This window comes from Rhopalosiphum padi, chromosome 3 (genome assembly GCF_020882245.1).
Source record: "Rhopalosiphum padi isolate XX-2018 chromosome 3, ASM2088224v1, whole genome shotgun sequence".
Taxonomy (NCBI): Eukaryota; Metazoa; Arthropoda; class Insecta; order Hemiptera; family Aphididae; genus Rhopalosiphum; species Rhopalosiphum padi.
In genome coordinates, this window is record NC_083599.1 from 30,439,167 (window position 1) to 30,453,366 (window position 14,200).

The 14,200-nt window shown below is 23.5% G+C and overlaps 1 protein-coding gene across 2 annotated transcripts; it reads right to left on the reverse strand.

The window, feature by feature from the left end:
- Window positions 1–6,213: 6,213 nt before the first annotated feature.
- On the reverse strand, window positions 6,214–13,727 carry LOC132924588 (uncharacterized). 2 transcript variants are annotated; one of them, XM_060988985.1, is made up of 4 exons: window positions 13,625–13,727; window positions 10,058–10,175; window positions 6,685–6,781; window positions 6,214–6,553 (listed from the first exon to the last, which is right to left on the reverse strand). In XM_060988985.1, the coding sequence occupies exons 2-4, from the start codon at window positions 10,164–10,166 to the stop codon at window positions 6,388–6,390; spliced, it is 372 nt and encodes a 123-aa protein (XP_060844968.1). In that variant the 5' UTR covers window positions 10,167–10,175; window positions 13,625–13,727; the 3' UTR covers window positions 6,214–6,387. The 2 variants fall into 2 exon arrangements, with proteins under 2 accessions (XP_060844968.1, XP_060844967.1); XM_060988984.1 differs by having other exon boundaries at window positions 6,685–6,784.
- Between the last annotated feature and the right edge of the window lie 473 nt (window positions 13,728–14,200).

Sequence of the window (14,200 nt, forward strand, 5' to 3'; positions counted from 1 at the left end):
ATTTGTGAATTTATATTTGAACATTTATTTTCAGGTTCTTTAATAAATTTAATAAAAGTATACAATAACATTTTTTTTTCTAAAGTAAGGTTTAAGTAATTTTTAAAAGTATTTTAAGTACCATTATATGTTTTAGAATATACATTGTATTACCCAATAATATATACTTACCCAACATTCAAATGGGCGAATGTAAGTTCCTACGCGAGACATATCAGGTAAAAAATACATATGTTATTAGTTCCTACACAATAAAATAAGGTATATATGCTGTAAGTTCCTACACGGTATAAAATAGGTACATATTATGTAAGTTCTTAAACTACACACATTTTGTATTCAATAATTGTAAAAATACTATATTTTATATAATACTATAATTTATAAGTTGTCAATCTGATGATATTATCATACATTTTAATATAATAAAAAAATCAAAGAAAAAAAATTTGACGTGGTTTATTTTGGGAACTTAAGTGTTTAAAATAATTATATTGGTTAATTTTGCTTGTTAAGTGCTCTACAATATTTTCACAATATTTTCTTTTTCGGCATACTTTTGATTGATTTTAGTTTTAGTGTGACTATCTGCAGTTCTTATTTTTATGATGTATGTTTACTTGAAAAAGTTTGAGAATTTCAATAACTTCTATTGAAATATTATATTAAAATGTATAAAAATGAAATGTACTATGATATTTTAATTTTTTTAAAACAGTATCATCAGTTTAATAACTTATAATATTATATAAAATATAGTATATTTTTTTACATACGTACCTACCTGCCGTACCTGTATTCAACCGTGTAGAAACCAACATATGTATACTTTTTCTTTAACATATAGGAACTTGCACATTACATATGTAGGAATTAACGTATGTAAGTTTTTACCTACTACTCTCGTGTAGGAATTTACGATTCTCCATACAAATCCTATTCATAAGATCCTAAAAAAAACAGTACATACTTGGTATTTTTTATTGTAACGCAAAAATATAATCTATCCATATAATAGGGTCAATAGAGACAATGATATAATTTAAAATAAAACATATACATATTTTTATACAATTAATTAATTATTTGAATGATTTTTTTTTTAATTATTGTCTTCTACGCGTACATATAAATAATAAATATTGTAAAAGTACAAATTAATTTTAAAATAATTGAATTAATTAAAAATTACACCAAGAACGTAATCAATACGCATAAAATAAATTAAAACGTATCACGTTATACTTATAAGTTATAAGCTATAACTTATTATGTTGCATCTTACATCTTGTAAGACTTAAGTGTGACACTGACACAAGAGTATAAAATAGCTACACGTTTGAAGATATCTATTGTTTAAGTTTATTACATTATAAAGATATTGTCGTACTGAATACTGATGCGGTTTTGCAGTGTGGCATTATCAGTAGGTATACACTTAATACCATTATTTGAGAACAAAATGTATATTTTATTATTTTATATTGTTTTTTAGCTAGGTAATAAATTTATAAAATACATATATGGCAAATGAGAGAACGTACGTTCAGTGTTATTGGTAAATTGTCGCCGTAATTATTAGTCTAAGAAACCATTATAACCAAGTGTCCAGGTATACTATTAATCAGTTATTTCGATATTTTATGAATATTTAATATATTATTTTGTTTTTTTGAGAGATATTTTATTCACTGCAATGAAAAATACTTTTGGTAAAACAGACTTTTTTTAATTTTCATTCAAATTGCTTATTTACAAATCTTGGTTGTTGTACACAATGTTCACTGTAAATAAAACAAAATTATATTCATCTATCTAAGAAACTAAGAACAAAATCACATTTTCCAATAATAAAATAAATTGTATAGTACCATATTTAAAATTGATTATTCGTTGGTTTTGGTATTTTATTATTTGAACGGGAAATCGTAATTTCCTACACAAGGGGTAACAGGTAAAGAATTACATACGTTAATTCCTACATATGTGATGTGTAAGTTCCTATACGAAAAAAAGGTACGTATGTTAGTTCCTACACGGCGAAAGACAGATACATATGTAAAAATATTATATTTAATAATATTATATTATAAGTTAGGTACTCTACATTTTTTATATTATTATAACTATAAGTTGTCAAACTGATGATATGAAAATAATATCATTCAGAAGAATATAATAGTGTACAGTAAATGAAGAAATAATATAACCACATAATAAATAAATTATTATTATATTAAAATGTATAACAGTATTATATATGATACAACTGATGTTTCGATTGATAACTTATAAATTATATATAATAATATAAGCTGTATACAGGAACTTACGTAAATATCTATTTTTTTCTGTGTAGAAACTTACATATTTACCTATTTTTACTGTATAGGAACTTACATAATATGAACATTATTAATTATTATTCTATCGTGTAGGAACTAACATAATATGTATTTTTTTCACCTGCTATAAGTATCGTGTAGGAACCCAAGAAAAACAGGCCTTTTTTATGTATCAATTTTGTAACCACACTATTTGACTTTTTTCCAATTTTTTTTCACAGATATGTTCTAAATACATTCTGAGTGTCACCACTTTACCCGATTTTTCATTTTTTTTTGTCTGAGGATGGGGAGAGAGGGGTTTGTATTTAAAGGTTACAGTTTTTTAGCGTGTCATTTAAATAATTTTACGATTTTTTTTTCACAAGGTTGTACCAAATGACCCAAAGAGTAATTATTTTAAGAGTTATTATTTCCAATTTAATTGTATTTGTCATTTAAGTTATAAATATCATAAATGAAGTTTAATTATAAAAAATATTACACATTACATGACTAGGCTTTAAATAGTTTAATTTTAATAAGAAAACCAATTTATATATGAATCGATTACTTAATAACACACGAGCGAAGTTGGGTTATTCAGCTAGTATAATATACGAGTAGGTATGTAGGTTTAGTTATTAGTATTTTATAATCAGACATCCATTTAGGTAAATAATTTAAAGAGTTATCGAAAACAAAAAAATAGGTAGGTGAGTTACCCTAGCATTCTTAAGAAAAAATGTTCCAAGAAAAATTATATCATTTGTTTAATAACCATTCTTAACTACACATTTGGAATTCGTAACTTAATCTTCAACGTGGCAAATTTGCTAGAGAAATGAACTTGGTTCTAAATCAGCACAATTTATTAATTTAATAGTAATTTAAATAAAAACTTTTCGGTAATTAATTAACTTTTAGTGTTAAAATTTATTAGTGATCTTTGTAAAATTGCTGGATACCAAAAAGTATTAATTTATATTATTTATTCTGTTAAACTGTCAACTATATTAATTTATTAAGATAATATTACAATATTATAGGTACTAATACTAGACTATTGTACATTTATTGATAAAAATAATTCAGTAATTAATAGTACAATCATATTATTTTGGTTTTAACTTCATACTCATCTTTTATTGTTTTACCGAATTTTATTTTCCAGGAGACAGACATTTAATTTAGAACACAAGAACAGAAAAGTTCAAACTATATGTGAAAATAATATATAAAAAAACCTAAAGATTTTTTCTGAAGAATAATATAATAATATTTGGGTTAAATATTTGGGAAATATTTTATATTATTGTTTTTTTTTCACGTACATTTTTATTTAAAACAAAAACAAATTTTAATACTTAACACATAAAAACTTTGTTAATTTTTGGATTTTCTCAATCATTCAAAATATTATAGTTTTAAGTTTAAAATTGCTTTCCTAAATAAATAGATATCTTGGGATAGTATATTTTGGTTTGGTGTCCACGATATGTATTCCTGTATTGTATTCCTCAATATTATATAAAATATATAGTAATTATCCTGTTACTAATAAAAATTTCGTCTCTGTCATACTCTGGCACATATGAAACTTCATCCCTTTCATGGAATTCGATACACGTTCTCTTGAGAAAATAAAATTACGCTTAAACCCTAGAAGATCTCGAATGATGGTTCGTGTGACGTGTTTAAGCTAAGATTATAGCTTACGTTCACGGTCTAATTATTCTTTGCTATTTATTTGAGTCTCTTCTTTGTTATATACCTACAGTAAAGGATTTTATTGAAAAGATTAAAGCAAAGTATGGGAATGAATATCAAACATAATTTCAATAATAATACGATTTGTTCACAGGTACACACTATAATTGGTTCTGTGCGATATTTTATTGTATAAAGTTTAAGGTTAAGTATACATCATGGTAAATTTGTTAACATTTATGTTACATAATATGTAAATAACTTGAGTTTTTTTTTTGTAAAAGAAAAATGAATTTCAAATTTATGTCCAGAATTTATTTAATATTCTAATATTTAAAATCTATAATGTGCATTAACAATCTCTACAATTCCGATTATAAAATAGTATACGAAATACTGATAGTAGTTTTGATATTTTCTACTTTATTATAGTTATTATTCAAATGCCACAGAAAATATAACAATTCAAGAAGTAAACAACGGAGCGTCTAAAATCTAAATAGGAACAAACACACTGACAGTTAAAATCTTCGTTTCACTAAATCCTTAGGATAATATTATGACGAGGCCAAGGCGAAAGGAGCACACACAACATTGCGGTATTACTATATTAGGTATATAATAATATTGCGATTGAAGGCGGCGCGACGTTTCGTTGTCGTTTGCAGATCCTGATAGCCACGTGGATAAAATTACCTACCTTCCAACGGGAAAATATTTAGTCTTAATAGTCTTATGCAAACTTATAGTATAGGTTAGAGTGTACGGATGAGATATGACAATCAGTTGCACAGATTAATGTGTTTAGGATTTTGGAAATAATTATTAGATAGGTATGATATTTATAACATGCCATCGAGTATTTTGACGGCATTATTTCAAAAATAATATTGTGTGGGTATTATAATTGCCCATAATGTGTAAAATAACTGTATTAATAACTGTAAATAATTGTAATATTTAATTATAGAATTTAATGATTACAAGACGACACGTTAAATTAGATTGTGCATTACTGTTATGCATGTAAAACATAACATTGTAACTAGTAACTACTGTAAAGAGCTGAAAAATGTAAATTTATGTAAAATAAAAATAATAAAAAGAAAGCGCCGAAGAGACCGCACTTGACTCAAAAAATAAGAATATTGTATCAATAATCAATATAATATATACTTAACATTTTGTAGTTATTATAATATTTTATTTTTTAAAATGGTGCTAAATAATACTTATAATTACGTAATTAATTTTTACTTTGGTAATTTTAAAATTATACAATACTCTATATCTCTATAACATTTTAGTGGTTAATGCATGGAGCACGGGAGTCTTTAAAATATTTAAAGAAATAACGATATTTATGCTATGTTTTTATTATGATTACATCATTTAAAAATAAAAAGCTTAACACTATTATATTAATATCGATTAAGCTTTTTTATGAATATAAATTATGTTTAAATTACATTCAACAAGACTTCACCATTCAAATCATTCAATAAACTATAAAATTATACATTAAATTTACTGAATTGTATGGGTTATATCTTGGTTATGTAATATATTTATACCTAGATACCTATCTTTATTATTAATAATTATATTTCATATTTAGAATCAACTTTCAGAATCTATCGTGTAAACTATAATAATTACTAAAATATACTTGCATATTATGAAATGTATGATTACTCTATATAATCAATAAACTAAAGTAATTTTGCTAATTTAGTGTAATTTAAATTCTGAAAATATTATAATCTTTAGCTAAAAATTCTATATAGTAGATTAAGCTTTGGTCAGAAAAAGTTTTTGAAAGCAGTTTTTATTCATATTTTTCAATTAGCGTTTGTGAAACTATATGTTTACGATATTATCTAAACATTGCGATGGCCTACATTAATTTCAAACTTGTAATAAACTATGTACCTATTAAATATTAAACATTAGACTGACATATAATAATAATAAAAAAAAACATTACTAATAAATTATATGATTTATTTAAAAAAAACTTTAGTAAGAATTGGAGGTTGAAAAATGATTTTTTTAACACAAACACAGTCGTATAGTAAACTAACAAAAAAGTTGTTAATATTATATATAATACTAATAATAGTATAGTAATAATAATATAACCATAAAAGCTGAGTAACTTTTATAAAAAAACAATCAATTGTAGACTATCAGGTATTAGTTTTATTGTAAAGAAAACACAATAAATGACAAACAAATATAATTAATGTATTTATTACACCGTTGAAATCGAAGCAAAAAGATATTTTTTGTTTTGGTAGAATGAGTTAATCTCGAAACAATTTTTAAATTAGTCATAAGAATTCTAACTTATTTACTTTCCCCACCTCTGAAAGATTCCCATTCTTTGACATTTGCAATTAGCTCCCCAAAGATTGCAACGACATGAACTACTGTTACAGCAGTACTTGCGTCTGTGATCGCAGTTTCCTCCTCTTGGTACACAATATCTACGAAATATTTTATGAGTTGACGGTTTCCTTATTCAACAAAAAATAGATAAAACAGAAAATGTTAACTATTATATTATTTCCATAAAAAATGCTTTTCAATTGCGTGTAACAAATTAATTCGATGAAGAAATTATTACTGCATGTATGGTGGTTCTTACCTTTTTTGTATATCAGGAAAAGCTAATACCAATCCTTCGTCTTCCACATCCTTATCCATGTAATCTTCCATGTCTGTAAATAGTGCAACTTCATTTTCTTCTAAAACAAAAATTAAAGTATACCTATCTATACATGATTTCCATTTTTTTTAAATACATTTTACTATAATAACATATTTGATAAAATATAGAGTTATTAAAATTTTATTTTCAATAATTTTTAAGTAGAACAATCTAAGAAATCATAAAATAATAATTGTAATATTCTCATAAATTATATGTCTTATTTGTATACGTCAATTTTATATATGTTACTGTTTAAGTGTCGAAATCAGATAGTTTATGACATACCTAAGTAATATATTATGAAATAACTAAAACGTGTAGGTGGTAATGTATTAAATTTATATCTCGACTACTAATTATTTTATACATTATCTGGCATCACTTATTCACTTCGTTAATGTTTTGTTCTCGTTTGTAATCGTTCAAATTGTACAAACTATGATCACCGATAACGCTCGGTCGTCCGGGCGACATCTTATCTTCCGTCTCGGTTAGATCTACTCGAATCAAATATAATAATTAGTGCTCAGCTCCAGTAGACAATATTCGTGTACATATTTTATCGTGTTATTAAAAGATAATCGTTTAGTAATAGCATTCATTATATATAATCAATGGTAATAGTTTTACAGTCATACGTGTTCACTGTACTTATAGAAAAAAATGAATAATGTAGAACTCTAAATAATATCCACAGTATTCTTCCGTGTACAAAAAAGTATTAATTATATTTAAAATTTTAAAAAAATATTATAAATTATAATATATTTTGAATTGAAATGTATTTTATATTTTAATAACGGAAATCAAACTAAAAATTATATAGAATAACTAGATATTGTACGGAATAATTAGTTAAAAGATAATTTTCAAGTATTATTCTATACTTAAACTAACATTCATAGGTAATTCTAATTCATAAACCACCTAATTAATTTATAAAATAACAGGATTAAACACTTCACTGTAACATATACGCTATTTGTATCATTTAATTTTAACTTATAAATATTGTTTTCCTTGGAATTAAACAGTTTGATTTTGGATTATATTTTTTTTTTTATCATATTTGATCACAAAATATTAATAATTATCGACGTCCGAACTTGAAAACGTTTAGTCAAGTGTTTATATTGATTACATGGTAAAAATCATACATTAAAATAATTTACTAATAAATTCTGATTGTTGAAACTTTTTTTGACTAACTTATTTTATTTAAAAACTACAGTATTCTGTAAAACTAAATTAACCAATAAACCATTATATTATATTATGTTGTATCATATCAAACAATGAAATTATTTATATGTATTATATTTATTAACAATATGATATTAAGGTATATTGTATTCCTATTACCTGCATGGTTACACACAGAACTATTAAATAATCGAACTGAGTAACTAATTTTACGAAATTATTTTTGTCCTATTCAATAATTGTAAAATCATATTATATCTTTATCAAGGCCACAACAACCAAGGGTGCTAAGGAAGGCGTATTAGTAAGATTTATGTGACCTTTTTTTATGGACCGTATAAATTGATTTCGAAATTGAATTTTCATAAAATATTTAATAATAATAATTTATTGTAAAGAAGAATTTACAATAGATGATTAATACGCCCTTTATGACCAAAGTGTACAGTTATATATGCTATAACTATTAATATATCATGGTACTAGATGAATATGATAGTCTTCTCAAATTTGAGTAGTATTTAGTTCAATGAGTGTCAAAGAATTTAAATAAAAATACATTAAGTTAGTAATCAGAATTTATTTAATTGTGTAGTAATGGGATATACTAAATCAAAATGGTTGATGTATAATCATTCCAGTTAAAGTTAGATCGAAATCCTAAAATAATCGGTATTTTAAATTTAGTAAAAGGACTATATCAGGGATATAAGAGTGACGCGCGCCGCAAGTTATAATAAAAAATATATAAAAGACTCAAGAACAGAAAAAAAAAAAGGTTCACAATTATGGTAATAAAATGAGTAGAATACGAAACAATATAATTTCTTACAGTAATGTGAGATTACATTTTATATTCGATAATTTTGTCTTTACATAATACTTATACGAGTGGATTTGCCTTTATAGTGCTGTTCGACGTGGTGAGTAAACTATCATAATAATTATCATGTCTCAGAAACGCAAGTATGAAGAAGAAAATAGAGAATTCAAATAAGACTCTCAGTCACAAAATAATTCTGTTTAAAAATTAAAAACACGTTCAAATTTAAAAATAGTATAAAGAAAACACAATATAAAATCAAACACTGTATTTTTTTTTGTAAATGTTTGCTATAAATTGTAACTTAATATATTTAATAAATATTATATTATTGTTTTTCACGGGATTCTAATAGATATATAAAACGTGTAAGTCTTTGTATAATACTGTTATTATGTTTTGTAATAATAATATTTATTTATATAGTTCAAAATTTTGATAAATCGATGTGTTTAGTAAATTACATAATGATGGTGTTATTGTTTATTATTACTGTTATTCATTATGAATTAGGTACGATTAATTATTATAAGTTTTGAATACAAATATGATAAAATATGTATATTTGGTTATTAATTGTTATACATTTTTAATAATTGTATTTTATGAAGATTATTTTGGTGTTCGTTTAACGAGGTAGGTTATTAATATTGAAGTTTGAATGTCATATGCAAACAATATTTGTGCATTCCGTCTTATAATTTATTTGAAATTCCCGAACACCAACTAACTCTTTTAGTCAAGACAATTTATAAGTAAAGTGTATACTTATACATTATAATAGAATAATTGTATAAGGTATAACATTTTATACTTATTTCTTAATATGTAAATTAAATCGCATTCGTATACAGTTTTGTAAAAACAAATCGTTAAAAAATATTATACATAGCACTATATCAGTATAATAAATATTTAAAATATTAAAATCGACAATTAGCTCAGCTAATTTTTTTAGTAATAAAAAAAAAAATAATAATATTTTCACTTGACGATATTCGATTAAAGATTTTCTGTTTTGCATACATTTTAAAATGTATGTAACCCATTTTAAAGATAATTTCCTTGTCGTCGAAGATAGCACTGTTATTATTATTATTTTTTATATACCTAGTAAAAATATACTAAAACTATTAATTTAAAAAATAAAGCTTTTTATTAAAATGTTTGACCTTAGCTAAGTAAACTTATTATAGCATTTCTGTTAGATTACTAATTAAATATTAAATGTTTTTGAACCATTTGTCCAAACTAATTTAAAAAATTTTATTCTATACTTACCATACGAATCTTTATCGGAGTAGTTATCTAGAGGCGATGCAGTTGACTTCATTTGCAGCACAATGAAAGATATATGGAAAACCATAAAAATGGTAATGAAGAACTTCATTTTTAATTTCTAGGATTAAAAAAGTTAAAATATTTCTAGTAAATTTGTAAAATAAAAATAGAGCATAAATGTATTTGTTATATGTTTATATATATATTCAGTAAACTTTACAAGTCACATTGTAAATAAAAAAAATATATTTATTAACATGAAAATGATAAAAAAAATGTGAATATAGATTAGGATTGGTAGTTTTTAATATGGTTTATTCAACGTAGTTTTTAAATAAGTTACAGTCTTTTATTAATGTTCTGTTCATTTTACAAAAGTTATACCATTACGAATGTTATTTAAATGTTCGTTAATATCCACAGCTATTAAATGTTATTATCAAAGTCATAATGCAATGAAATCACCTAGTCACATAGCAGTGCCTACTGCATATTATTTTCATTTGAGTTTTTAATGTTTTTTCTTCGTTAACGCGTGGTTTCGACAACGAACAAATAACATATAAATAAAGCTATACGTAATACATTCCGTTTTATTGTACATGATATTATAGACAGAAGCCAGTAGGTAATATTAAATATCATACAAAACAATTATTTCACAGGAGTGCATTCATTTAGGTAATATTATATTATATTCAAAAGGTTTTATTTTTTATTACCGATTTGTTGTAATAACACGTACATTAAAATTAAAATAATATACTGTTTAGGTGGTTACCTAGAGCAGTTAGTAGTTATTTATGAAATTCATCTTAAAACACATTCCAGTGTTTCGCATTACATTAAAACAATAGCTATCGTTAACGTAATAATGTGTTTACATAATGACCGATAATGTATGTTTGGAGTGTATTCTTATGGGTACAACAAAACGTTGCACCTACCAGCTATTATTCGAAAACCTTATAGTTATTCATATTAGTTAACCATAGAATAATGTGTTGGCAAATATCTATAGGAAGAAATTTAACTTTCAGTTTTCCACGGTCAGCGTGAATTCCTGGACGAATCGACTGAATATAGTATATGTTCGAACAATATGAGCTAGTTAGATGCACGGACTTCTACTATGAATTTTGTCATTCAATTTAAATCAGAAACCAAACTAAAGAATTAAAATATTGTTGATAATAAAAATACTAAGATATATACTTGAAATTCGATTTTATTAATTTCCTCATGTACCTATACAGTTTTCTTGTTGTCCTCTATTCTGAAATAATCTCATATAATACAACGAAACTCGAAAATATTCGAAATACCTATCTGTCATATCTATTCTGTAATTGTTTTTTTTTATATTATCAGTCGGTACTAGGAAGTAATATAAAACTATTAACTCTGTGTTTATAATAATAAGTAAAAAGTAATGAATAAATGACTAATAAAATAATTGGTTCGTAATTTATAACAATTCATACCCAAGAAAATAATTAATATGATTTTATTTTATTTGAGTTAAACCACATTTGTCTTGTATTTTAACAAATTATATTAAATTTATTTGTATAAGTACACAAAATAATGCATCACATTCGTATAATCTCTATATTAATATTGTTTTTGTTTGCAATAAACCAATTTATAATCATTAATTTAAGTATGGGCTCTAGCTTGTCAAATATTTTACATTATCATTATTCAATAAAACGCAATTATATAGGTACTGTACTTGTATTTTGTTTTGATATTGTGGTGGCAAAGGATACTTTTAAATAAACATTAGTTGTAGTATTTAGAATTTAATTGTTATTAATCTAATATAGGTTATTGATTAAAATATAAATTTAATATATAAATTGTATTAAAATAAAAACCCACGTTCCAATAATATTTAAAAAACAAATATTTATCAACTAAATAAACACTGACTGAATCAAAATCCTGACCAATGTCTATCTCCACTACAATAAAATTCATCTTTGCCGACTATGTTAATTAAATATATCTCAACCATACTGTCATATTTATTAGCCATTTATTTATTTTTATACATACTATATTAATTCAAATAAATAAAATATGTAGTAAATCTATCTCAAAACAAGGACCAGTGATGCCGATGAATATTAAAAATAAATAAATAATAATTGAATTATGTCTAAAAAAAATTGGTATTTTATTTGTGCGATTTATACCCAGCATGGCCCATTATGAAACATTAAAACAATTAAATAACGTTGTTTTAATTCTAAAAATCGATTATCGTTTGTTTATTAAGTACCATTTTTAATGAAATAATAACAAATAATAATGGAAATATTTTATTGAAATACCATTTCAAATAATCATTTATACTTTCAAAGAAGTTTACAGGATTTTATTTACGGAATTGTCATTATTTATATTAATACAAATTCTTAGCTGTTTTATTTTTTAATTAAATTGGTATGATTTACAAGGCGTATTTATAACAAAAATAAACTTAAGTAAATCTAAGTAATTATAGCTAATAACTACTGTAACTAAAGCTTATAAGATTAACCCAAAGTGAAAAACTTTAATTTTATTTATTTATGTACCTAGTATTTGTAATCAGATAAAATACGAAAAATAATTATTTTATTATTATTATTATATAACATATATTTTAATATATACAGTATATACATTATAATACTGCTTATTTCTTCAAATACCTAATGGCTACAACTTTTATTCTTCTAATAACAAAAACACAAAATACTATACTTCTATACAATTATTTTAAAAACTAAATGCAGGTAAGTACTATGTTTTTAACAGTTTATTTGTATTACAAATAATACAGTTGATATATAAGAAATAAAAATATATTTGAATTTTAATTCGATAACATAGTTGTGGAAATAATGTTTAACAAACACTAATAACGATAGATAATATATTAAGATGCATAATATGGTGTATACACGAGTATTTAAAATTTTTTTTAATTTCTAAGGAACGAGCTATACATTTTTTTCAAGTATGCTAAATGCTGATGATTGCTTATTAAGTTGATTTAATTATTTCAATACAAAATCTGGTTAGTTTGTAATTTTACAGTGTATAGTATATTATAACTTTTACTGGATAATTAATGAACCAAACAAATCATATAAAAAATATTTTTATTGAAACTAATAACAGATGTCAGATGGTTATTACTTTTATTAGTAAATATATTCATTTTTAATTGTTTATTAATTATTTATTTGATAGCTTTTTCGTTAAATATGTTAATATGTCCTTTACAATTTTTTTTTTTTAACTAAAGAGTAAAGACTTTTAAATAGTAAACTTACATGCAAATACCTTAATATATAAGATGTTAAAAATCATGTACATAGTATAATTTTTAATATGAGTAAAGTTAGATTATCAATATTATAAATAATATCATAAAAATAAATTAATTAAATAGATAATATAATTTTAATTTCGATACCTATTACAATAACTATAGTGAATATTAAAAGTATTCGAAGTATATGTTCATTTGATTTTACATCTTATATTGAAAAAATTAAACATAAAACTTACTTTTTAGGTGTGTATAGACGACGTAAAACGAGGGACGTTACAGTACGAAGTATACTAAATGGATTCTGAGCAATATTATGACAGTTCCAGCTTTTATAAGGAAGGACCGACGAGCGTAGGGTGGAAAAATCACCCAACAAGTATTGTAAGCGCACACTCCTTTTTTGATTCGGGCCTCACATAATAATGATGAATTATATTATATTCTTTAGTTTCTTCGTTATTCATAAAATATATACAACAAATTAATCAAATTATAATACGAACATAAAAACTATGTACATATATATAGGTATTTAAGTGTATCGAGTGAAATATATAAATTATATATTATATAATATATTATAATGGAAATAAAATATTTTTGTTATTTATTTATTTATTTTTTAATTAAAAATATTAACAATCTATATAAACAATGTATAATGGTTCATTTTGAAAAAAATGAATAAATAAATAAATAATTAAACACATTAGTATAAAATAAGAGCAAAATCGATAACTACAGCAGTACAGCACCAATATTATTATTTTGTTATAAAATATAAATATTAAATATAATTAATAATATCAATA

Coding starts and splice junctions, on each gene's coding strand:
- LOC132924588 (XM_060988984.1), bottom strand. CDS start 10,166: ATGAAGTTCTTCATTACCATTTTTATGGTTTTCCATATATCTTTCATT. Junction 6,785..10,057: donor CTCCGATAAAGATTCGTATG/GTAAGTATAGAA, acceptor TTTTTGTTTTAG/AAGAAAATGAAGTTGCACTA. Junction 6,554..6,684: donor TTTCCTGATATACAAAAAAG/GTAAGAACCACC, acceptor TTGTTGAATAAG/GAAACCGTCAACTCATAAAA.